The following is a 22239-nucleotide window of genomic DNA, read 5'->3' as shown; positions in this document are numbered from 1 at the left end:
TGGGGGCCCAGCCTGACCATAGCCTGACACAGCCTCATTAGTACCAGTTTGTGGCATGAACCGGTACTAAAGGTTGTCCACGAACCGGTACTAATGATGCCCGCCCGCCTAGCCGTTGGAACCGGCACTAATGGTCACATTAGTGCCGGCTCAAATTCAAACAGGCACTAATGTGCTTCACATTTGACCCTTTTTCTACTAGTGATGGTGTTGTCTATGTATCCACACATGTATCTGAGTTTCCTATCAATACAATTCTAGCATGGATAATAAACGATTATCATGAACAATGAAATATGATATAATAATAACTAATTTATTATTGCCTCTAGGGCATATTTTGAACACTTGTCATTCTTCTTCTTGTTCTTGGACTCGGGCACGTACCCAACCCCTTCCTTGGCCACAACTCCCTTTTGGTTGGTCAAGAGGTCGTTGAGGTTCTTATTGCCTTGTATGCAAGTCGCAAGACCTTTCTCAAGTTGCACCTTTAGCTTAGCGTTCTCCTCAACAAGATTCACATGCTCACAACACGGGTTAGAAGCATTTGCATTATCAATTAACATCATACGAGGAAAAGTGGCTTTTTCCTTGGTTAGCTTTACTTGAAGTTGGTCATGAGACTCTTTGAGGCTAGCATGAGCACCCTTCAAGACCTTGTGAGCCTTGTCAAGTAGATCAAACTCCTCTTTGAGTCTAGCAAGATCAACCTCAAGTTCGGCCTTCTCGGAGTTTAGCACACGAGAAACAATGAGAACATGATCAAAATCTTTCTTTAACTTAGCATGATCAACGTTGTGTGACTCCTCAAGAGCCAAACGAAGACCACGCTCTTCCTCAAGAGCATTGGAAAGATCCGAGATCTCATCGGCATAGTCACGACTATGCCCTTCCATCTTAGAGATGGTATCTTCGTGAGCCTCGATCATGTCATTGGCTTCACCAAGTTGTTCCAAGAGAGCAACAAAGTGCTTCTTGGATTTACCCTTAAGTTTGCCCATAAAGGCATCAAACTCATTCACTTCCACATTAGCTCCCTCATGTTCCTCAATGCAATCCGTCGAGGAAGGATGATTAATGATGTTAGTTTTGATGTTGGAGGTTACCTTGTTGGTGGCTTTAGCCATGAGGCACTTGGCGGTGATGCTCTCATTGGGTGAGTTGAAGAGAGACACCCGTGGAGTTGTCGCAATGGCAACTGAGGCCATGGCAACCGACTCACCATCTTCATCATCGTCATCATCCTCATTGTACTCTTCTTGTTCCACCAATGCCTTGGGAGGAGTCTTCTTGGTGAAGTTGCTCTTGTTGGGGAACGACTTGGCCTTGTCCTTTCGGATGAGCTTTCCACCATTGTCTTCCCTTTTCTCATACGGGCACTCCGCAACAAAATGACTCACATTGCCACAATTGTAGCAAGTCCTTACACGTTGCTTGCTCTTCGTGCCACTTGAGTTGTTTTTGTTAAAGTTTGGCCTTGAGTTTTTCTTGCTCCAAAATTGCCTTGAAGCAAGTGCCATGTGTTCATGATATGCATACTTTGTATCTTCGAGGTTGCTCTCCTCTTCTTCCTCTTCTTCGTCTTCAACGCAGAGCTTGGCCTTCAAAGCAAGGTTGGGCTTCTTTGCCCTTTGAGAACGAAGCACCGCATTGTCGGCGGTCTTGTCCAAAATGTTCATGGCCACAAACTCATCCAACACTTCGCTTGAGGTCAAGGTGTGGAAGTCCGGCCTTTGACGAATGACGGAGGACATGGCCTTGTGGTAGCGCATCATTTCCTTGAGGAATTTGCGCTTGATCCAATTGTCATCCGTGTCCTTGCTCCCGTGATCTCGGAGTGAGACCGCGAGTTTGGTTACTCTCCAATAAACCTCACGAGGTTCTTCATCTTCTTTCATTGCAAACTCATCGGCCTCATCTTGCACCACTTCATAGTTGGAGCATTGAATGCTTGCGCTTCCCCGGTAGAGTGAGACAACACAAAGCCATGCGTCTTTGGCCAAGGAAAAGGGCCGAAGATGAGGTAGATCTTCGGGTGGAATTGCATCTTGAATGATGAAGAGAGCATTCTCATTGAATTGATTATCCACGGCTTCTCGAGGAGTAAAGTTGCTTGGATCATGCGGATAGAAACCTTCTTCAATGATTCTCCAAAGATTAGTGTTCACATGATTTAAATGACGTTTAAAGCGGTAAACCCAAGAATCAAAGTCCTCATTTTTCACAATCTTAGGGGGAGGACCGGCATGATTCAAATGAGTGGAAGGAATCGGTCCACCATAAACAAGTGGTGGTCCCACATGAGCAAAGATGCCGGTGCCATTCTTACCACTAGAAGAAGGAGCCTTTTCACTACTAGCTTCCCCCTTATCGAAGGTAGAATCTGTCACCTTGTCGGTGGGATCACCCACTTTCAACGGTGCGGTGGATAGTTTAAGCCCTTCAAGGTATTTAGTAAACATGCTTTCAACCTCGGTCGTCATGGAGGTTTTCAATGTCTCCAAAGCCACATTGAACTCCTCACGAGAGACCGAGGTTCCCCCATCTCCCGTAGACGAGATCGGATTCACACCGGAGTGTTCCTCCACACCGTCTACGGTATCAACCATACTCTTCGGACGGTAAAGTCCTTAATAAAGAGACGAGGCTCTGATACCAATTGAAAGGATCGATATGGTTGACTAGAGGGGGGTGAATAGGCAACTAACAATTTTTAACTTTTCTTTACCAAATTAAACTTTGCATCAAAGTAGGTTGTCTAGATGTGCAACCAGGTGAGCAACCTATATGATGCAATAACAACAAACAAACAAACAAACAAGCAAGAGAAGTAACACTAAAGAGCTTGCACAAGTAAAGGTAAGAAATAACCAAGAGTGGATCTAGTGAAGACGAGGATGTGTTACCGAAGTTCCTTCCTTTTGAGGGGAAGTACGTCTCCGTTAGAGCGGTGTGGAGGCACAATGCTCCCCAAGAAGCCACTAGGGCCACCGTATTCTCCTCACGCCCTCACACAATGCGAGATGCTGTGATTCCACTATTGGTGCCCTTGAAGGCGGCGACCAGACCTTTACAAACAAGGTTGGGGCAATCTCCACAACTTAATCGGAGGCTCCCAAACAATACCACGAAGCTTCACCACAATGGACTATGGCTCCGTGGTGACCTCAGCCGTCTAGGGTGCTCAAACACCCAAGAGTAACAAGATCCGCTAGGGATAGGTGGGGGAATCGAAAAATCTCTTGGTGGAAGTGTAGATCGGGGCCTTCTCAACCACTCCTGAACAAATCAATAAGTTTGATTGGCTAGAGAGATAGATCAGGCGAAAATGGAGCTTGGAGCATTAATGGAGCTTGAGCGGGAAGAGGTAGGTCAACGGGAAAGAAGGGGACCCCCTTTTATAGTGGGGGCAACAATCCAACCGTTGCCCCATTAAACAGCCCCACAGAGGGCGGTAGTACCGCTTGGGGGGCGGTACTACCGCTGAGCCAGCGGTACTGCCGTACCAACAAGCGGTACTGTCGTGCAAAGGAGAGAAGCAGGGACCTGGACCCAGAGCGGTACTACCGCGGTGGTAGGGGCGGTACTACCGCTGAGAAGCGGTACTACCACCTCTACTGCCGCAACTAGTGCTGCAAAACCCGACACGAGAGAAAGAGCCCTCGAGTCGAGGCGGTAGGAACCAGGCAAGCCAGCGGTAGTACAGTTGCGGAGTCACTGGCAGTATTACCGCTACGGAGCGGTACTGCCGCTTGTGACCCCTCAGCGGTACTACCGCTAGGTAGCAAGGTACTACCGTTGGACCCAGACAAGACACACAAGTAGAGAAAAGATCTCTCCATCGAAGCGGAAGAGCTCTGAGGGTGAGAAGCGGAAGTGTACGTGTTAATTCCACCCAAGCAATACCACAGCGGACCCCCTCTTAATAGTACGGTGCCCTCTACGCAACTAGACCACCGAAAGAGAAACGAAAGAGCTACACCGTCTTGAATGACACTCCGAGGGGAGGAAATCGTCTCGTGCCAAGGATGAATCTCTGAAACGCTCAAAGCACACGATTAGTTCGCAAACACGTTATCATCAATCACCAAAACCACAATGAGAGAGATATGCCTCAACACCTTCCCCAGGCGTTTTTGCCGCGCCGTCGCCGAAAAAATGGCCCAGACGCCCCCCCCCCCCAGAAGCCCGTTTTTCGCCGGCTCGGGCCGAAACTGGTGCCGGCGGACCCAGGCAGAACCCGGCTCCCTGGGGGGCGCCTGGGGCGCCGGCACAAGCGAAAAGGGTGCGTGGGTCTGCCCTGACGGCGAGTCCAGCGCCTATTCCCGTCGTTTCTTCCCGCTTTTCCCCCACTTCCCTCCCATTTTCTCTTTTCCTCCCGCCAATCTCCCTCCCGCTCGCCTCCCAGCCGGCCGCCATGCCACCGAAGAAGTACGTCGTCCCCCGCGCGGCAGCAACCGCGATCGCCTCCGTCGCCCAGACGAAGCAGAGGAAGCCGAGGGCGCCGCCGTCCAAGCCACCGGGCATGCCAAACGCCGAGTGGAGGGCGGAAGTTCGGCGATGGGAGGCTATCACCGCCGACCGGCGGAACAGGGCCATCGCCAAGAAGGCCCATGACAACGCGGCGCGCGCGGCTGCGGCTGCCGCTTCGGCGGACCAAGCCGAGGCCGAGGCGACTCGCGCGGGGATGGTGAATCCACCCGGCAGCCACGCCCAGTACGCTCCCTGGGGCCAGCAAAGCGTCGGCTCTCCGTCACCGCAACCATGGGGATCGCCCTCGCCGAGCTATGCTGACGGGGACGCGCACGGTGGGTTCAACCCAAATGTCACCTTCCCCCATGGACACCCGGCCCAGCGCATGCCCTCGCCCGCCTTCGCCGACGTGCAGTACCCTCCATACAACTACTCGCCGCCCGCCTACGCGTCCTCCCCGATGCCCCATCTCCGCCATTGCGGGCTACCCTTCTCGCACCTCGGCGACACCGACGAGACCGAGGGCGACATGGACGACATCATCACCGCAGGTTCGGCCGCAGCCGTCGCGTCTCCCGGGTTCGACACCCCGGACAAGACGGTGGATCTCAGCGGCGGCATGGACGACGAGCTCGGCTACGTCTACAGCGAGGAGGAGCAGGAGGAGCAGGAGCTGGAGGAGGAGGACGAGGAGGAGGAGGAGGAGGAGGAGGAGCCTGCGACTGTTCCGGCGAAGAGGCACAAGAAGAAGAAGCGGGCAGCGAGGTCAGGCGAGCCACGCATCAAGTGGGCATCCAAGGAGGAGGAATGCCTCACCAAAGCATGGAAAGTCGTCTGCCTCGACCCGACCACCAGCATGAACCAGAGCATCGAGACGTACTGGGAGCGCATCAAAGCCGAGTTCGAGCCTACTTCAAAGGCGTCTACATGCAGCGCGGCTCGAAGGCGATGGCGAACCATTGGGGGCGTATCCAGGGGCGTGCAACAAATGGCATGGGGTCGTCGAGGAGGTCGCGGCTCGCCCGGAGAGCGGCGCCGGCATTGAGGATCAGGTACGCCACGCCGGTCTCCCGCCTCTCTTCGCCGTGTACGCCCGCCAACTGTTTGTTCCTCCGCAAGCCCTGTACCGGCAGAGCAACAGTGACACCGAATTCAAGTACCTCCACGTTTACAAGCGCATTGACAAGTGTGAGAAGTGGGCGGAAGTCCGGCGCACCCTCGACAAGGCCAAGGAGACCTACAAGGCGGAAGCGCCGACTCCTGGCGCATCGGAAGGGCGGCCGGACGGCAACAAAGGTGCCAAGAAGGGGAAACACGCCGACGTGGCCACCGCTCGAGTGCAGGAGTCCATCGAGCACTGCCTCGCCGACGCGCAGGCCCGGGCCGTCCTTCGTGAAGAGAAGACCGAGGCATGGTGGTCGACGTTGATGTCGAGCAGCGCCGTCAAGCTCGACCTACTCCGGACCAACGTCGCCGCGAAGAAGAGAAACACCGACCTGGCTTTCCTGCTGGGCGGGGCAGGAATGCTCCAGAGCACCGACGAGGCGGACAAGGCGTGGTACTTGGTGGAGCGCGGCCTCATCCTGAACCAGCTTCCCTCGACGACGACGCCGACGCCAACGCCGCCGCCAAGCCTGCGTGATGACGCCTCCACGACGCCCAACAGCACCGAAGCCGCGCCGACACAGCCCAGCGCAGAAGCAGTTCCGACACCGCCAAGCCCGCACACGCCGACTCCACCGACCCCGCCGAGTGATGCGTTGCGCAAGCGAACTTGTGCCGCTCTATTTTTTGTACGCCTGAACATATTCGATCGCCGAACTGTGACTTGTGATCGCCGGACTTGTGGCGTCTTTTGTGAGCGAGAACGACCAAGTTCGAATTTTCCGCGTCCTGGGGCCGGCGCCTGGGGGCGTTACTGGGAGCTAAGTCACCCCCAGGAGCCGAACTAGCGTCGGTTCATCCCCAAACCGCTCTTTTTTAGCGCCCTGGAGGGCCGAACGGCTGGAGATGCTCTTAGAGAGTTAACCGCGGAGATAATACCCCCGGCGGACCCAACGGCCGTCAGTTCAACCGAGAGATTAAGTGGCCGAGGAAGAAAGGTACGCAATTTAGGGACGGAGAGAGATTCTAGCTTTGATTCTTGGATCAGCGCAACAGAGGGGTTACCGGAGATTAGCTCGGACAGAACGTCTTTGCAGTTATCGCAGTCGCCTAGGCCGCGAACGTTCCAGGATAAAATAGAGAAGGCAGATTGATTCCATAAGCAAACTCGATTACACCACAGACCGGATTGCGAGACAGCAACGAAATACAGGGGGGTATCGTGAGTCCAGCCGACGTGGACCTAAGAAGACTACGGCGGGGAAATGAAAAAGGGCGCGGCTGCATGCGCAAGATGCAAAAACACCCATTCCAAGCCAAGGGCGCTCGCTCCGGGTGGCAGGGAATCCGCGATCATGGCGAGGGCAGGGATTGATCATGTATGATCAAGTGTATCTAGTAAACATTAGCGGTGGTAACCCGGCTCAGCTTAGCTTGATGTTTTGCATGTCATGCCCATCCACTGCTATTTTATTGAAAATTAAGAGTAATGAGAATCTCCTTTTTCGCTCAGTTTGCCATCTTCTTCCACCTTGCCATTTTCTCCATCCCCTAAAAACGAGAGGATTAGACATTATTGCTACCTGTAGTTGGTGATTTGGATAGCTAGACATACTGTGTGTGAATAAGCAAATACCAAAACATATATGTTTTGTATAAATTGTAATTGCTAATCCGTTTACTAAAAAGTATGTGTGTATGATAGAACCATTATAACTTTAAATGGTTACACATCGAGCTTGTATCCAAATATACAATGGTGAACATGGGTCTACACGCAACTCTTATGAACAATAAAAACTAAAAAAATCTCAAATAATATGTTAACAAACATGATTGTATGTTCTCACATGTGAAGTTTCGCACAGAATTGACGTCAGTGATATAAAAGGTGGAAAACATGTTCATGAAAATGGTGGAACTATACTGTCATTCGCAATTTGTACGGATGAGATTTTAAGCGGGTAAATTCATGACATTTGCCATTCCAATCCACATTGTCAATTGAAACTAGCTTGTCGATTGGTCTTGCACTTTTACAAAGCTATACGTACTTGTTTGGCTTTGAAACCATGAATAAATGTATGCTGAAAGAAATTGATAAAGTGAATAAAATGTGTGATGATCTAATTAAACTCGTTAGAGCTGGCCGATTCTGGCCCGTCAGTAGTGGTAGTGGCGATGAAAGTACGTGTACCTTTCTTGCTTCAACGGCCACTCCATTGTCTTCAATGGAGACAATGACGAAACCCAAGGGATTCAGCACCTCCTCATAGCTGCATAAAATAGTGAACATGTTTGCCATATAAAATAAATCAAATAGTGAATATAGAAATAATAAATCAGTGAAACAAACGACATCATGTTGAGGAAACAAATAACCAATCAAAAAAATAGTAATACTTATGCATGCATGCATTACTCGAGCACAGTGGCGTTGAATGGTGGCCCGGACTCCTGGCCTTCAACCTGGCATGCATGCATGAAGTTATGAGCCCATAAACATATTAACTGACCACATATACAGCTCTGTTGGATTCTCTACAAAGCATCCAATCAAAGTTTTCAAAAAAAAATATTAGTATATCTACGTATTTTAAGAAAATAACACCATTAAATTTTTATCTGAAGTACTTTTAAAATTAGAAATGTGTTTGGCTCCCGGGCTCCATGGTGCTCAGATTTTGAAAATTTCAGAAATCTATTTTTTTATGATTTAGAAAATGCTGAAAAACAATTATATACATACACATAGATTTATACTACTTGTCTATAAAATTTCATAATGGTGGATAGATGGATTCACGCCATTCTGAAACCGAAATACAGACAGACCAAAAAAAAAGACCAAAATAAATACTCCACCGCCGGCCTACTTACTAGCATGTATTAAGCAAATAGCTTGTATGGTAGTTGTTAAAGAAAATATCAAAATAAATTTTTATGAGAGCTACACAAAAATAACAAAACCATGTATCTTTAACACATATAATATTCACTATAGAAGTGCATGATTTTTCTTTTGTATAGCTCACATCAAAACGTATTTAAAAATGAAATTTTACACACATATATTATGCATCTATAAGTACTTTTATTTATTTTCAGATTTTTCTAAAACATAAAAAATGACTTTTGAATTTTTGAAATTTTTGAAAATTTTGGGCTCCATGGAGCCCGAAGCCGAAATCCTCTCTTTTAAAGCATTGTTTTTAATACCTTTGTACTAATTAACATATACATATAAAAGGTGACGATCAAAGACACATGTATATATCCACCCCCTTATGATAAACTACTAGGTGTATTTTTTAAAGCAAATTTAAGGTGTATTTTGATTGATTAAGACAAAGGTTGACCAACGATTTTTAGTATATGCATGTTATGTCAAATATAATATTGTATTCATAGTATTATATCTCATAAAAAAGAATTATATTTGTAACTCTCACATAAACAATGTATAGAAGTGGTAGTACTGTATTTTTCTATGAAGCCCTTGTCTTAACCGATCAAAATCTCCTTAATAACATTGTGCAGTGTACTACTTTAGTAGAATCTTCTATATCTAAGTAGCTAGCCCCCACTAACTATTTCTCTCAACATGCAAACATGCCACATCATGGGACTACATGCATGAGAAAAGGCCCATCCCCACTATCATATGTCTCTCAACATGCAACCAAGTCACTTCATCATGACATGCATGAAAAAAAAAGGACCCGTCTCAACAAGGAAACATACATGAGAATTTTCATTCTATTATGCTATATATATTTAATAGACATTTTACCATTATATAGTAATCAAACATAATAAATTATATGTATTTTCAGTTTTAGGTTTTTATATTATTGCTTCAAATATTCATGTTTCATACAATGAATCACAATGGAACATGTTGCAAAATATTCCTGCAACGTGGTTAATTAGCATAGTTACCAGGTACATGAGGGTGATGAGTTCTCCATCTGGTCGGAGTAGGTCGTACATTCTCCTTGCCCATGCTGATCTCAAGGATGGATCAATAGCACAGAAGAATCTGAACACGCAATTAAACGAGCAACACATCATCGTCATATAAGTATATAGGGAGGCAAATTAACTACATGTATAGTTCACAGACTTGCTCGAACTTGGTTAATTAGCATACGTACGTGTAGTCGAAGATGAGATGGAATGGCTCGGGTGGCTCCCAGGTGAAGAAATCGGCGTTGACGAAGGCGATGAAGTTCCCGTCCGGCGATATCGACGACCACTGAAATCATCCGTGCAAGTTATGGTGTTATTAATTAATGTTGTAATATATCACAAGTAGCGATACACACAGTGGCTGAATCACAACTTCTCATATATCATACTCTCTTCGTTCCATAATATAGTGCATATAGATTTTCTGAAAAGTCAATTTTTACAAACTTTGACAAAATTTATAGAGAAAACTATTTATATCTACAATACCAAATATATAAAATATGAAACTACATATTATGATGCTTCTAATGATATAGGATTGGCATTCTAGATGTAAATGTTTTTCTCCACAAACTTTATCAAAGGTTGTAAGGTTTGACTTTTTTAAAAAATCTATATGCACTAAATTATGGAAGGGAAGAAGTATCATACTATCATAAGTGGCGAAAATGAATAAATCTGGCCATTTTCTGAAACTTTAACACAAAATAAACCCAATCTAATTTGTTTATTTTCACAAAATGGCCTATTTGCATGACGCCCGGAGGTAAGCCAGGGCATGAAACGCTCCAACCCCAGACGTCATGTAAAAGTGGGCCATTTCGTGAATTTGTCTTGAATTGGGTTCATTTTGTGTTAAAGTTTCAAAAAAGTCAGATTTATCCATTTTTACTCGGAAATGCGTGATCCACCTGTCTGGCCTTTTGGATGGCGGCGTCGCAGACGTCGAGGCCGACGACAAAGCGTCCGGCGCCGGACAGAGCTACCGCGTCGTACCCCTGCATTTTTTGTGCAGGTTAGTTATGATAGCTCTAGTTTCAGGCCACGGAGAGCAAAGAAGATGATGCTCATGCGACCGGGGTCATCCATGCACGAGCAGACGTACGTACCCCGCCGCATCCCGGGACGAGGACGGCGGCGGCGGTGCCGCCGCCGCCGGGGAGGGTGCCGGACTTGACGAGCTCGACGACGGCCGGGGTGGGCTCGCCGAGGTCCCACGGCGTCAGGCCTTCTTCCCAGCACCTGGTCCACCCATCTGCACGCACGCACGCACGCACGCATGTGATCATACCATACAGATGTATCCATCAGTGCCCCCATGCACGTAGTACGTACCTGAAGATTCGGTCCCGTCGATGAGCTGACGCACGCGAACCACCGCCGGGTTGGAGCCGTCGAGTAGGACTGTGGCCATGGAGTACGCCGACTGATATGGTTGCTGTTGCCTGTGAATTGCCGACCCCCACCCCTTCAGTTGCAACTATATATACTCAAAAACGTACTGCTGGCCCTCACTAATTTAACTGCTACTCCGTACTATATGTACCTCTTACTATATATTGTAGTACTGTGTTGTAATGAGATGCTAATCATCTCGAGATCCATGATTGGCGAATCAATTAGTACCAAGTGTAGAATGATTAATGATTAATGACGCTGAACCCACGTTGGCTCCTGGCGAGCTTTCGAGTTTCGAGTACTTTGAGCACCGTCGTATATACATATATATTATGTATGAAAACCATGGGCTGCGCCGCGGATTTGCATGTGTACATGTATATGTATGCATGCACGTCAGTGTCTAGGCCATGTCTCAGTCCGAGCGTGGCTGATCATCCTCTCGGACCTTGCCTTGGTAAGCGATTACCACACCAACTAGCTAATCAAACGCTCCTCGGGCGGGGTTTTTTTTTTGCGAGGGGAAGGGGGATTTTATTTATTAAGGAGGAGAGTCTGCCATACACAGACATACAATTTCATTTGTCCCCGGCCCAAACCACACCGCGATGCGAGGCGCACATCTACCGTAGGCAGCAAGGCCATGAGCAACCTTGTTATGTGAGTGACTAATGTGAGCCGACACTATCTCCCTCATGCTCTCAGCGATCATTCCTTTGATGTCCTGTACCAGTGCCGTATACTTCAAGCGATTTTGCATGGGACTCTTGGTCATCATTACCGCCTCTGCACAGTCCAGCTCAACAACAACGAAGGGGAGTTGGGTTCTGTGCAGCGCGAGCTCGACGCCTTCTCTGCACGCCAAGAGCTCTGCCTCCAAGCCATTATCACATGTAAAAGTCTTCCTGCATGCAGTGTAAATTATAGCGCCGGTGTAGGCGGCCATGCCCAGCTACTCCTGCGTGCCATTTTAAAGGTTTTGATATATCATGTGATATACTCCCTCCGTTCCTAGATATAGATCTTTTTAGAGATTTTAATATGCCTAGATATAGATCTTTTTAGAGATTTTAATATGGAATGCATACGGATGTATATAGACATATTTAGAGTGTAGATTCACTCACTTTGCTTCGTATATATGTAGTTCATATTGAAATCTCTAAAAAGACTTATATGTAGGGACGGGGGATTATACCTTAAAATTCCCTCCCTTTCCCTAGAGATATGAACACTTGTTTTTCGTTAGCTAGATAAAAGGCAAATAACTATCTAGGTCCACCATGGGGCAGATTTTGCAATAAGCAAATTGTGCAACTGCGCCAACAGGGCAACACATCAACTTTCATACGAACAGTTAGGTCTGAAATAATGATTTCATGAGTTCGCCTTAAAAGCACATGTTTTTTAACACATACTCCCTATGTTCCTAAATATTTGTCTTTTTAGAGATTTCAACTGGACTACCACATACGGATGTATATAGACATATTTTAGAGTGTAGATTCACTCATCTTGCTCTGTATGTAGTCACACTTGTCGAAATCTCTAAAAAGACAAATATTTAGGAACGGAGGGAATACATACCGTTTACAACCAAGGGCAATATCATCCATGTAAACATATTTCATAGCATCTTTCTCTATATTTATTAGGAGAAGTTACATTATCATACCTCCACGACTGAACCTCTGAATATTTTCTGGTGATAAAAAGGGGGCTAAAATGGCTATTTACATTCCAAAAACAAAACCATTCGAGTAGCATGGTATGTATAGCGCACTATTGTTCTCCTCAATTGGCTGCCTGAAAGGATTTACCTGTATCTGGATGAGAAATGACAGATGATGAAGGTGTTAGTTTGATTGACGCTCCATAATTCAACAACAAAAGAGATAACAAAAGACAGAGCATATACAAGACATACAGGGAGTCCCAGGGGTTGACCAGTTATGGAGCTTATGCAGCAAGAAGCCAGATGAGCAGCTTCTTCGCAAAAGTCCGTAAAGATTGCAGGAACTCCAATCCCCCTAATCATTTCCTTGAAACGAAATAGAATACAAATGATAATTAGCACCAACTGTTTTAAATAAAAAAAGGCTCTTAAAAATATAGCTGAGGCAGTGTAAATGTGCAATTACTATGAAATGCCAAAACATGCTTCCATGACTCATGTAGCTGATGAAGATAGCTTGTATTACAGAAACAAGAGATAGTAATTGACTGCATGCATTTTTACTCAAAAAATTAAAGTTATAACTTAATTGACAAAAGGAGGGAGGATACACCGGCAGAGGATCAAACAGTTGAAGTCATAAATGCATGCTACAGCACGAAAATAACTTGTTTATTATGCATTCAATACTTACAATAGTTGGCATCCAACTAGGATAAGCAGCTACACCCGCATTTGGGGCAAGTATAAGATGAGGATTTGAATCCTACCAAGAAACAAATTATTAGTAGGGGGAAGTCAGCCATACATGAAAATACTTGACTGTGAAGCTGACAGGGAACTTCACATTTTTAAATAAGTCAAGAGTTACTGTTGAGAGAACCTTTACTATATCACCATATCTCTCATGATAGAGTCCTTTCCATATTCTCAGTGTCACTGCACTGCAATTCAAGTTCTCAGAGGCAATAGAAGATCTACAATGGCAACTCTCACCGGAACAATTTGGATAGCTGGAAATATTTACAACTTCACCATCCCTGTAAGCAGCCATCATATCAAAATCACAAAAAAGAGCAGGAACTCCAAACTAATTATCCTACTCAGTATTTGGAAATAACTGTATATGTAATACCTGTTGAAAATAAGGCCTACCACTAAAATAATTCCAAAAACAGGCAACATACTGAACATCAATGTTAGGTCTACAAGATTTCTACCACTATCAAATATATGAAGGCTAGTACTGCGTGTATCATCGATTTAAAACTTGGATAGACTAAACTCGATATGAGTCAACCGGGAATTTGATCACACATGAAATAACAAATCACAACATGTACTTGCAATGCAACAGATGGAGTCGGACATGCTTTTGTACATAGACAGAGGAGAGGTCGCGGCAATCGGGCACATGCAAAGGAGAGGCGACAACAATCGGAGACCTGAGTAGTTGTGTGGAGCACAGCACTGCCCAGAATCCTTATCACATGGCACCCATTTTAGGTCCTAGTTTTTGCCATTCACATGCTGGCACACTTAACTTGGCCAAACAGAATTCAGAGAACACATGTGAGATGTATTCTCCTCCTCTATTCGACCTTAGGCATTTGATTTTCTTATCTAGTTGGTTCTCTACCTCAACCTTACTGATCTTAAAGCAATTTAATGCCTCATCTTCTGCTGTAAGTTAAAACATGTAACACCATCTTCTATGGACGTCATCATACTATTTGATTGTATTAGTCAATATTGCATTCATTCGACATATGTCTAAATGGTTAAATCTAAAGGTGAAAGATTGTTCTCCCATACAGCCATGAATAGATTTCGAGGTTGGCTTGCACACAAGCAAGACAGTTAGATCCTCTGACTATGGAAAAAATCAGAACTGAATCAAGTTTGCACAAATGAATAATGCGATCAAAATTAATGCGACATAAACAAGAATTCTGAACATGACACCCCCTAAATTATTTCCAGAGTCTAGATTAATGTTCAACCTTTTCTATTTAAGATGACTAACTGGAGCAGATTTCTATTTAGCTCTAATAAAAAATGGAACGATAAAAATAATGATGGGGAAAAAAGTAAGTATATATATGAAGTTGTCAGGCAAACACAAGGAAATATCAAACATTAAAATCAAAAATCAGCTTCGGTGGCTAACCTGGATCTTGGAACTGCTGGCCCCACAAGTTCAATGCGAAGGTGGACACCTGGAAATAGTGCACGTAGTTCTGCAAACACCGCAAGCTGAAGCAGCTCTTTCTCAGGTCCTTCAGATATGTGGTAGATAATGTGCATGAAGAAAGCAAAACATCAGTGCCTGTTATCTGGTTGAAAGAGCTATAGAGTACTTGAAGAAAGATATTTCTCCTATGGCGAGTTGTGGTAAACTGGAACCATCACATAATTAAAACTTGATTCTTAATTAAAACTATTTAGTACAATATTGCTTACTACTTAATGGCACGTATTTGTGCCCAAATATTTAGTGATAATCCTGTACAACCAATACAATGTGGGATGGAGGTAGTCAATGAAACAAATGATAATACCAGGAGACGCTTATACTTTCTGAAATAAATTTCAGCAGGCATTAAGAAGTTTACCAACACTTCAAGACTTTGCAAAAATGCAATCATCCACAACTAGCCCTAGCATAGAGTGAACCTCAAAGGCATTTTAAACCAGCTTGGCCCAATAAAGAATGACGCTAGCAGGAACCACTGAAGCAGCTGGCTACCATGGAACAACCGGACTTACACAGATGCATGCAAGCACTCTACATGGAAGAGAGCTGAACATAACAGATTTTACCTAAATAGTGAATGTGCAGAGTGTCATGGCCATCATATCTTGAGGTTCGGACGCGAGATAGTTGAAGGCAATGATATAGAGTAAGTGGCTGCAAAAATGAAGCAAGTGCGGTGAACACTGGCCATAATGAGATTGCGCAGTAAGACAAAATGGGACCGCAACTGTACACTATACTAAAACAGCAGCATCTCCCTGTCTGAAAATGCTATATAAAATAAGCATTGCCCCCCTTAACTTCAATTCCTCCCTTTACTCACTTCGCAATTAACATTGCTCAGTATCAGACCACTTATAATTAATGAAATTGATACTATCCAAGACTTTCCAAGTTTCATGCTATATGATGACATCAAGATGGATTATCTCAATGTAAATAAAACCTTCCGCACATATCCTATATACAACAATTGTATTAACAATGCACCGACCAACACAAATTCTGAAATTATCGCTCCATTCACATGAGAATTTGGTACGCCTTATTTTGTTTCTGCACACACATACTTGTTCACCCATGCAATCATCAATTCTAGCACATTTAGGGTAAATGGTTTAAACCCACAAACAGCACTCAGAATAGTACTTGTTTTAGGCAGTGGATGTGTTTTTGTGTATATTTCTTTGTTTGTTAAGGAGTTGTCTCTCCTTAGTTTGGACCTTTATTTTGCCCTCCTAATATGTTCAAACAGAATACCCCATCCCCCATGTGTTCTTATTAACAAAATCAAACCCACCAGATGACATAATGAGTAACAGGATATATAGAGAGTACCACTTCTGAAAACTAATACTCCCTCCATACAAAAATAATTTGAACTAAAACCACGTCACTTATTTTGGGTCGGAGGAAGTATATATCATAAGATATTATATTGCACATACCCAGTGAAGTAAAACTGCCACAGGTGAATGTAAAGGAAGGGATCTCCACTGAAAGTAGTCTTCCCAGCTTGCCAGGGGTGCGGGCACAGGATTTTCAGGCTCTATGGATCACAAAAAATGTGATATTTTTAATTACAGTGAAATAAACATATTTCCAGCAACCTCACCAAATCCAGAGATGTACCTGTACATGGGCAAAGTGAGCGTTCCATGTTCCATTCAGTTGTTATGCTGTACATTATGCAGAACAATACAAAGTCAAATTACCAGACAGTAACGATGGAATATAGAAATAACAATTTGAAGCCATGTAAATAGTTTGTTTAATAAATAATTAGCCACTGAGACATTTATACCCACATGAAAATGGTGAAGACTCGAAATTATTCAAGTTTGATCTATAGGATGAAAAAAGTGATAGAAATGACTACATAAAAAGTTGAGATACAAAAGCAATTCATCATTATACAAAAAAAAAAAAATTACCCGCATCCTCATAGACCATTACAAAATTCTTTTGATGCCCTATATGAAGTTAAGCGAAAAATATGAAGATGAACACAAGACTCTATAAACAACTTACAAACAAAATTAGCAGCAAAATCACTACCATCAGCCAGTCAAACTGTATTAATTCAAACATTCAAAATAAGTATATAGATCACAGGAATTCCCTCCTGCTCCGACCATAATAGCTTAATAAGAGAAGTGAGTTCCCAAAAAGATAGCCACAAGATCTTTAGACTTAACTAATAGTGTTCCCAAGACATGGAAGATCATACATTGATAACATGATATCATATAGAATATCAAAATGGATGGCTAAGAGTGCCTCCTCAACAAACAATAGAGTTCATTATTATGCTTAATTGACAAGATCATTCCAGGGCTGCTCTTCTGCCGCCGGCACACTGAGTATTTCTTAGTGTGTTCATTTTGCTCTTTCTTTCAGTTGTTCGGCTGACCTTGTCTAAGGCATGTACAGTTTTCTAATCATCAATACAACGAGACACAATGCTCATTGAGTTTTCTTGAAAAGGCTAGTACGTCATTATGCTATTTTCTTTTACAAACCTCAGGTCCTTGACAGAAGCAATATCTGGGCCACACATGCATTCTGATTTCCAGAGTCCTTTCAGGTGAACTTTCATTGACTCCAAAAATAAGCACCTCATACTTCGGTTTGTATGATTCTAAAATTAGTAAATGTGTGTGAGAAAACAAGACATCACAAAGCAATGAGGAAACACAGGCTCTTTAATTTGCATAAAAAGGTAACTTAGAAGACCAAGTGAGTTAAGTGCAGAACATGAATGAAGGCAATTGGTACCAAATCATTTCAAGAATCTAAGGTAGAACCATAAAACAAAATTCAGGCACAAGAAGAAAATGAAAAATTACGGAGAAACAGAATATCACTATTTTGGAAAGACAAGAAGTACCAGAGCAAGAGGTTCGACGGAGAATGTGAACGGAAATTGGCTGAGCATATCAATGCGACTCATTTGTGTTGCAAGCCTTGCACATTCTTCTTTATGAACTTTCCAATGTATGAACTGAAAAGGGATTGCCAAATTAATGCATGAAAAATATATGTAAAAGGAGAATGATAGGTGATACAATTATAGAAGAATTTATTTCCGAGTACATGGCTATAAACTCCACTGACCCTGTCGATAGTGCTACATGGCTCCTAAAGTCGTGTTTCCTAGTAGTATAATTCTGCTACCTCTATCAAAGAATCAAACTGCTGTTGATGGTTATCAAATAGTCATCCATTCCTACTGCATGATGCATAGCCTATCAACCCTTCTTAACATGAAGTCTATCAAACACCCCAACCATCCTGAAAGGCTCAAGCTTAAGCGAATATAGGAGAAATACTCCTTTCAAAATGCAAAGTGAACAAAAAACTTGTCTGCAGTTTGATATCTCCTGATGCCTGATGATTCCCACGTTGTGTTTATGGCTTATTTAAAACAACGACCATCACAAATTTACAACGATGTAACTCAATCCTAATGTACCCGTGAGCCTTCAAGAATCAAGTGAACCCTTTTCTAGCAATATTTTCACCGAAAGGTTGCATGATCCAACTAATTTGTAGTACATTCCTCAATCAAAAACCCCCAAAGAAAAATCAATCTAGAAGCACAAAAACCTCAATGCTTACAAAGCTCATGGTATACACGAGTCCAAATGCGCCCATTCCTTAGCCATATTTCTCTATTCAGAGTGCTACTGACATGCCAGTCATTCTTGGAGCTAGAGCACGCACTCAAATTTGCAACCCTCCCCCCAAAATTTCAAGAACTAAATAAATTGTAACGGAAGAAAAGATAAAGGAATAGGTGCTACCTGGTGGCCTTTCGAGCAGTAGGCCACTGCCCCGCAGCTGCCGCACCGCCGGTGGGCGCCGCTGGCGCATGGCTCCTCCACTATCCCCCTTGCCGCACACTCCATTGTCGTCTGACAAGAAAGGAAAGTGAACTCTTTGAGGGGTGACAAAGACGGCTCCAGCCCACAAAAATCTGTGCAGAGCACTGCAATTTTTTCCCATGTGCTAGTAGTGGTAGTGGCTGCTGGCTGGTGTCTCATCTGTTTATTTAATATTGCCGGTTGCTCAATGCTAATTACCATGTGAAGTTGTGAACTGAACAAGTTAGATTTTGTCTATGAAGTGGTGATTTAAGCACCCTGCACCCTGTACTGTCGGCGCAGGTGACTGATGGACTATTAAAGCTGCAAACTGCGTTCAGCACTACACTATTGCTAGAAAACAAAATCTGCACCCTGCCAACTATGCATACGAAATTACTAATCCTCAACCCAGCTGACATCCTACCAACCCCAACCATGTTACAAATTTCTGTCTAGTTTGTTCCAGTGGAAGAAAAGCCAACTATTTTATTTGAGAAAATAATGTATGTAGCTTTAACCTGCTATGCTGTTTGTGAAGTAAAATTTCTGGTTTGCATCAAGAATTTAGCTAATAAGCCTGGGCCTTACGCACCACTCTTCAGAACTATGCAAGCCCAGCATCCAAGAAGACACGGGGAAGTAGGGGAGGATGGAGAGAGGGAAATGTCTTACGGGGCTGAAGCTTGACGGCACGGAGGGAGGTCTCGTCGATCTTGGGGAAGAAGACGGCGGGCTGTCGGGTGGAGGTGGAGGAAGACCACGCGCTGACCAGTGATTATGTGAGGCGCTTTTGGGCACGGCCGGCCGGCGGGCGATGACCGGAGGGGAGGAGCTCGGAGGGCACCGACGGCGGGCGGAGTGGGCGGCGACGGTCGAACGGGTGGACCGGGGGTAGAGCGGCGACACACGGACGGGTGGCGGGCGAGGCGGCGGCGGCGGCGGCGGATCCCTAGTTTTCTCTGCCTCGCTGTCGCTCGGTTTGCGGCTGGCCTGTTCGGGCTGAGACAGTGACAGTGACATGCCCCCTCTCTAAACCGTCCGATCGAGAGTCAACGGACAGATCAGGATGAATCTACAGAAAAACACCAACAATAGGAGACGTGAAGTTTTTGCACCCGAGCTTAAATTCGAAAAATATTTTTAAAATGTTCAAAAAAATCTGAATTTTTTATGGTAAACTTTGACAAATTCTAAGAGCTTGCAAAGTTTCATCATGAAATCACATTTATCTTTATCTTTACCTACTAATAAACCAGCTATTGCTTCTGGTCGTGCGTCGCCATCAGTTTTGCAAAAAAGTCACTATAATTTTGCTTATTCAACCCGCAGTCCCGTTTTAAGTGGCTAATTTGAGAAAACGTTTCACTTTATAAAAAGGACCCTGTAGTTTGGTATATTCAACCCGCGGTCTTTTTTACGTCAACGCGGTGGCTCGAGCGGCTGGGGGCGAGGCAGCTGGAGCTTGCAGGGGGTGGATCTGTGCACGGCAAGGGCTGGGGAGGCGGATCCGGTGGCGGGCGGCGAGGCAGGGGTCGCCGGTGACGACGAGGAAGGCCGGACCGCGGCTTCCCGGGCGGATCCATGGCAGAAAAGAGACAGGGTGGTGAGGAAGAGAAGATGGGAGAAAAGAGGGCGGTGCGGCGACCCAGGCATGCTCGCCGGAGCCAGGTGATGTCAGACGGGCGCGGGAGGCGGAGGGATCCGGCATGGCAGCGCGAAGTCCTTGTAGTTGGAGGCGGGCCTCCATGGCCGCGACGACCCCTCCCCTTCTCTCTATGGCCGCGGCAACTCAGGCAGCGGTCAGATCCACCCTCCCTCCCTCATTCCTCGCGCTGGATAACCTAGCCACCGGGCCATGGTGATCGACGACGATGATGACGGTAGTGGCTACCTCGACAACGGCGGTATGACTTAGAAACCCCTCTGCCCCTTCCCTTCTCCCTCGGCGACCACTTGAATCCCGTGAGGAGAGGGGAGTGCCGACGCCAGGGTTCTGCTCTTCTTTCCTACCCTTCCCTGATGCTATTCTCTTGTGACGCCCTCGATTCAATCGTACACTAATCATACACGCAAATGTGTACGATCAAGATCAAGGACTCACGAGAAGATATCACAACACAACTCTAGACACAAATTAAAATAATACAAGCTTAATATTACAAGCCAGGGGCCTCGAGGGCTCGAATACATAAGAGTTAGCGGAAGCAACAATTCTGAGTACAGACATGAGTTAAACAAGATTGCCTTAAGAAGGCTAGCACAAAAGCAACAATGATCGAAAAGGCAAGGCCTCCTGCCTGGGAGCCTCCTAACTACTCCTAGTCGTCGGCGGTCTTCACGTAGTAGTAGGCATCCTCCGGGTAGTAGTAGTCATCAGTGGCATCGTCTGGCTCCTGGGATCCGTCATCTGGTCGCAACAATCGGGTATGGGGGGAAAAGAAGTAGCAAAGCAACCGTGAGTACTCATCCAAAGTACTCGCTAGACTTACATCAAATCTAAACTATGTATGCATCTGTATCAAAGGAAAGGGTTGTATCTGTGGACTAAACTGCAGAATGCCAGAAGGGAAGGGGAAAGTCTAGCCTATCGAAGACTAGCATCTTCTGGAAACCACCATTGAGGGAGTCCTGGATTAGGGGGTGTCCGGATGGCCGGACTATACCTTCAGCCGGACTCCTGGACTATGAAGATACAAGATTGAAGACTTCGTCCCGTGTCCGGAAGGGACTTTCCTTGGCGTGGAAGGCAAGCTTGGCGATACGGATATGTAGATCTCCTACCATTGTAACCGACTCTATGTAACCCTAACCCTATCCGGTGTCTATATAAACCGGAGAGTTTTAGTCCGTAGGACAACACAATCATACCATAGGCTAGCTTCTAGGGTTTAGCCTCTCTGATCTCGTGGTAGATCTACTCTTGTACTACCCATATCATCAATATTAATCAAGCAGGACGTAGGGTTGTACCTCCATCGAGAGGGCCCAAACCTGGGTAAAACTTCGTGTCCCTTGCCTCCTGTTACCATCCGGCCTAGACGCACAGTTCGGGACCCCCTACCTGAGATCCGCCAGTTTTGACACCGACATTGGTGCTTTCATTGAGAGTTCCTCTGTGTCGTCGCCGTCAGGCTTGATGGCTCCTACGATCATCAATAGCGATGCAGTCCAGGGTGAGACCTTCCTCCCCAGACAGATCTTCGTCTTCGGCGGCTTCGCACTGCGGGCCAATTCACTTGGCCATCTGGAGCAGATCGAAAGCTATGCCCCTGGCCGTCAGGTCAGATTTGGAAGCTTAAACTACACGGCTGACATCCGCGGGGACTTGATCTTCGACGGATTCAAGCCACTGCCGAGCGCGCCGCGCTGTCACGACGAGCATGATCTAGCTCTGCCGCCGAACAGTGCCTTGGAGGTCGCACCCGCATCGGCTTCGACCTTTAGTTCGGAGCCAACTGCGCCGATCGAGGATGGGCGGTTGGACGCCG

At 45.4% G+C, this 22239-nt stretch overlaps 2 protein-coding genes across 2 annotated transcripts; both read right to left on the bottom strand.

Moving 5' to 3' along the window:
* Positions 1-6714: 6714 nt before the first annotated feature.
* On the bottom strand, positions 6715-11038 carry LOC125554369 (methyl halide transferase-like). Its single transcript, XM_048717943.2, has 8 exons — positions 10888-11038; positions 10662-10807; positions 10464-10550; positions 9735-9835; positions 9520-9619; positions 8000-8046; positions 7775-7853; positions 6715-7128 (listed from the first exon to the last, which is right to left on the bottom strand). Exons 1-8 carry the CDS (start codon positions 10964-10966, stop codon positions 7087-7089), a joined length of 681 nt encoding a protein of 226 aa, XP_048573900.2. The 5' UTR covers positions 10967-11038; the 3' UTR covers positions 6715-7086.
* A 1518-nt stretch (positions 11039-12556) lies between these two features.
* LOC125530422 (zinc ion binding protein) lies at positions 12557-19763 on the bottom strand. Its single transcript, XM_048694824.2, has 12 exons — positions 19424-19763; positions 18689-18799; positions 17773-17886; positions 17405-17523; positions 16515-16561; positions 16331-16431; positions 15449-15536; positions 14796-14904; positions 13509-13665; positions 13320-13391; positions 12878-12991; positions 12557-12776 (listed from the first exon to the last, which is right to left on the bottom strand). Exons 2-12 carry the CDS (start codon positions 18791-18793, stop codon positions 12684-12686), a joined length of 1119 nt encoding a protein of 372 aa, XP_048550781.2. The 5' UTR covers positions 18794-18799; positions 19424-19763; the 3' UTR covers positions 12557-12683.
* Positions 19764-22239: the final 2476 nt, after the last annotated feature.

The sequence above is a fragment of the Triticum urartu genome, chromosome 4A (genome assembly GCF_056163025.1).
Source record: "Triticum urartu cultivar PI428250 chromosome 4A, HENAU_Tu73, whole genome shotgun sequence".
NCBI classification, from domain to species: Eukaryota; Viridiplantae; Streptophyta; class Magnoliopsida; order Poales; family Poaceae; genus Triticum; species Triticum urartu.
The sequence above is the reverse complement of the archived record's forward strand: the minus strand, read 5'-3'. Positions and strand labels throughout refer to the sequence as shown.

Bases quoted from the DNA above. Each gene is read 5' to 3' on its own strand.
- LOC125554369 (XM_048717943.2), bottom strand. From the start codon at position 10,966: ATGGCCACAGTCCTACTCGACGGCTCCAACCCGGCGGTGGTTCGCGTG. The intron at 10,808-10,887 runs GTACGTACTACG...GCGTGCGTGCAG, and splicing joins CGACGGGACCGAATCTTCAG to ATGGGTGGACCAGGTGCTGG. The intron at 9,620-9,734 runs GTACGTATGCTA...TTGCGTGTTCAG, and splicing joins CATCTCATCTTCGACTACAC to ATTCTTCTGTGCTATTGATC.
- LOC125530422 (XM_048694824.2), bottom strand. From the start codon at position 18,793: ATGGAGTGTGCGGCAAGGGGGATAGTGGAGGAGCCATGCGCCAGCGGC. The intron at 15,537-16,330 runs GTATGTGCAATA...TCATTTTTGCAG, and splicing joins TGGCAGTTTTACTTCACTGG to CCACTTACTCTATATCATTG. The intron at 12,992-13,319 runs GTAAGTATTGAA...TTTCGTTTCAAG, and splicing joins CTAGTTGGATGCCAACTATT to GAAATGATTAGGGGGATTGG.